Source organism: Perkinsus marinus (genome assembly GCF_000006405.1).
Source record: "Perkinsus marinus ATCC 50983 genomic scaffold scf_1104296977838, whole genome shotgun sequence".
Lineage (NCBI taxonomy): Eukaryota > Perkinsozoa > Perkinsida > Perkinsidae > Perkinsus > Perkinsus marinus.
This window is the reverse complement of record NW_003200049.1, coordinates 1-1,672: the sequence shown is the minus strand read 5'-3', so window position 1 is coordinate 1,672 and position 1,672 is coordinate 1. Positions and strand designations below refer to the sequence as shown.

General features: G+C 52.0%; 1 protein-coding gene across 1 annotated transcript; it reads left to right on the top strand.

Moving 5' to 3' along the window:
- Window positions 1-662: 662 nt before the first annotated feature.
- On the top strand, window positions 663-1,562 carry Pmar_PMAR015224 (hypothetical protein; the record flags this gene model as incomplete). Its single annotated transcript, XM_002764373.1, has 6 exons — window positions 663-708; window positions 755-858; window positions 916-1,008; window positions 1,058-1,133; window positions 1,206-1,339; window positions 1,380-1,562. The coding sequence occupies 6 exons, from the start codon at window positions 663-665 to the stop codon at window positions 1,560-1,562; spliced, it is 636 nt and encodes a 211-aa protein (XP_002764419.1).
- Window positions 1,563-1,672: the final 110 nt, after the last annotated feature.

The window sequence follows — 1,672 nt, the reverse complement described above, 5'->3', positions numbered from 1 at the left end:
TGCAGTAATGGCAAGTACATCGCTAGTGGTCAACTAGGGTCCGAACACAGAAGGTCTGTGAGCATGATGCGCTCCTGTCGGGCTATCGTATGGACTCAGGGCCAAGTAGCAGCAGTTAAGGTGTGGTCGGTATTGGACAAGGAAGATATCCTTACCCTACCCGGGATCTGTGGCAAGTGGGTACTCTAGTGTGAGTCTAGTGACAGCATAGTGCAGATGCACTGGCCTCGCTTGAGTGCTGATGGGAGGTTCCTCGCCGCAGCAGGCCTGAACCAAATGCTTATAGTATGGGACGTGTCCACTGGGGGAGAGCAGGTCGCCAAGAATGGCCTGGTCCGTCAACCACCTGCTGTCGGGCATTCAGATCTATGCACGTCGTACAGAACAGCTGTGTACGATTCTGGCCCTGCACCTTCTTCCACACACTACTAACGATCAGCCCGACGCACAGCACCGCCCTTCCCGAGTCGTGAGGGCTCAGTAAGGCATCATCGTAGTCATACGAGAGAATGATTCACAAACTGACGTGCTTACCGCTTGCAAGTCTTTATCATCATCAGAAGTAGTGGTAGTATGGCAGGCAGAAGCAAGCCAAGTACATACTGTGTACAGCACAGGACAGTCTAGTTATGAAACACACAATAGAGTTCGATATCTCCCAAATGGGGTATGTGATGAGCAGCAGCGATAAGATGCAGATGCCTGGTGGTGGGGAGTGCCATCTACTACTCCATCATCAGCTGTATGCTGTCAGGTCATACCTTACTGCGTAACTACACGTGTGGTGTGATAATCTCCTCTCAGCTGGTCACAGGAACACAACAGGGAGAGCTCTGCATCTTCAACCTGGATACTATGGTAGCCATTGCCAACACCACCTCCTGCTGCTGCTTCACCATAGCCGGTTTGCATCAGGTATACCGTGCTAGTATGCCTTGCTGTAACGGTACGGTGAGGGCCCTGGCTGTGATTGGAGGGTCGCTCTATGTAGCGGGAGGTGATGGAAAGGTGAGTTGCTGCTCTAGGAGTAGGTTGGACTCTGATGACATAACGGTAGATACGATCGTTTGAAGGGTCGGATGCTCAGTGGCATGTTATGGCTGAGAACGCAGTAGATCCAGTAGTCGGGACAGGTACCATCACACTCCGGCTACCGTAGTTTGATCACATTAGGTGGGGGTGCACTCGTGTTGCGGCATGCTCAGGTTCTGATATTCTTTGCCTCACCCCATCGCCCTCTGGTAAGGACCTCCTCGCCACATCAGCTAACGGTAAGCTATGGCGCATCGACTCCCGCTCGTTGGATGCATCCCTAATCCAGTCCAGTATCACAGGAGAGGTAATAACCCTCATCCTCATCCAGCCATTCAACCACTCAGGTTACCTGTGTGGGCTTCGGTAAAGAGGAGAGTAAGTATCTAATGTCGGGCTCCTCCCTAGGGAGGCTTGTCTTATGGGACCTTGGTCAGCTCAATCCTGTCGCTACTGCCAAGGTAGTTCCTGTGCTTTATCGAGCCAAGAACCCGATCACTATTCCATCTGCTAATCCTCGGAATGTCTAGGGATCAGTGTACAGTAGAGAAGACATCGCATACCATCTTCCGATAGTCGTAGTGGTGATGTAGTGGAAAAGCCCGAGAGCAGGTCCAGTCACGTATCGAGTGCCTCTGTG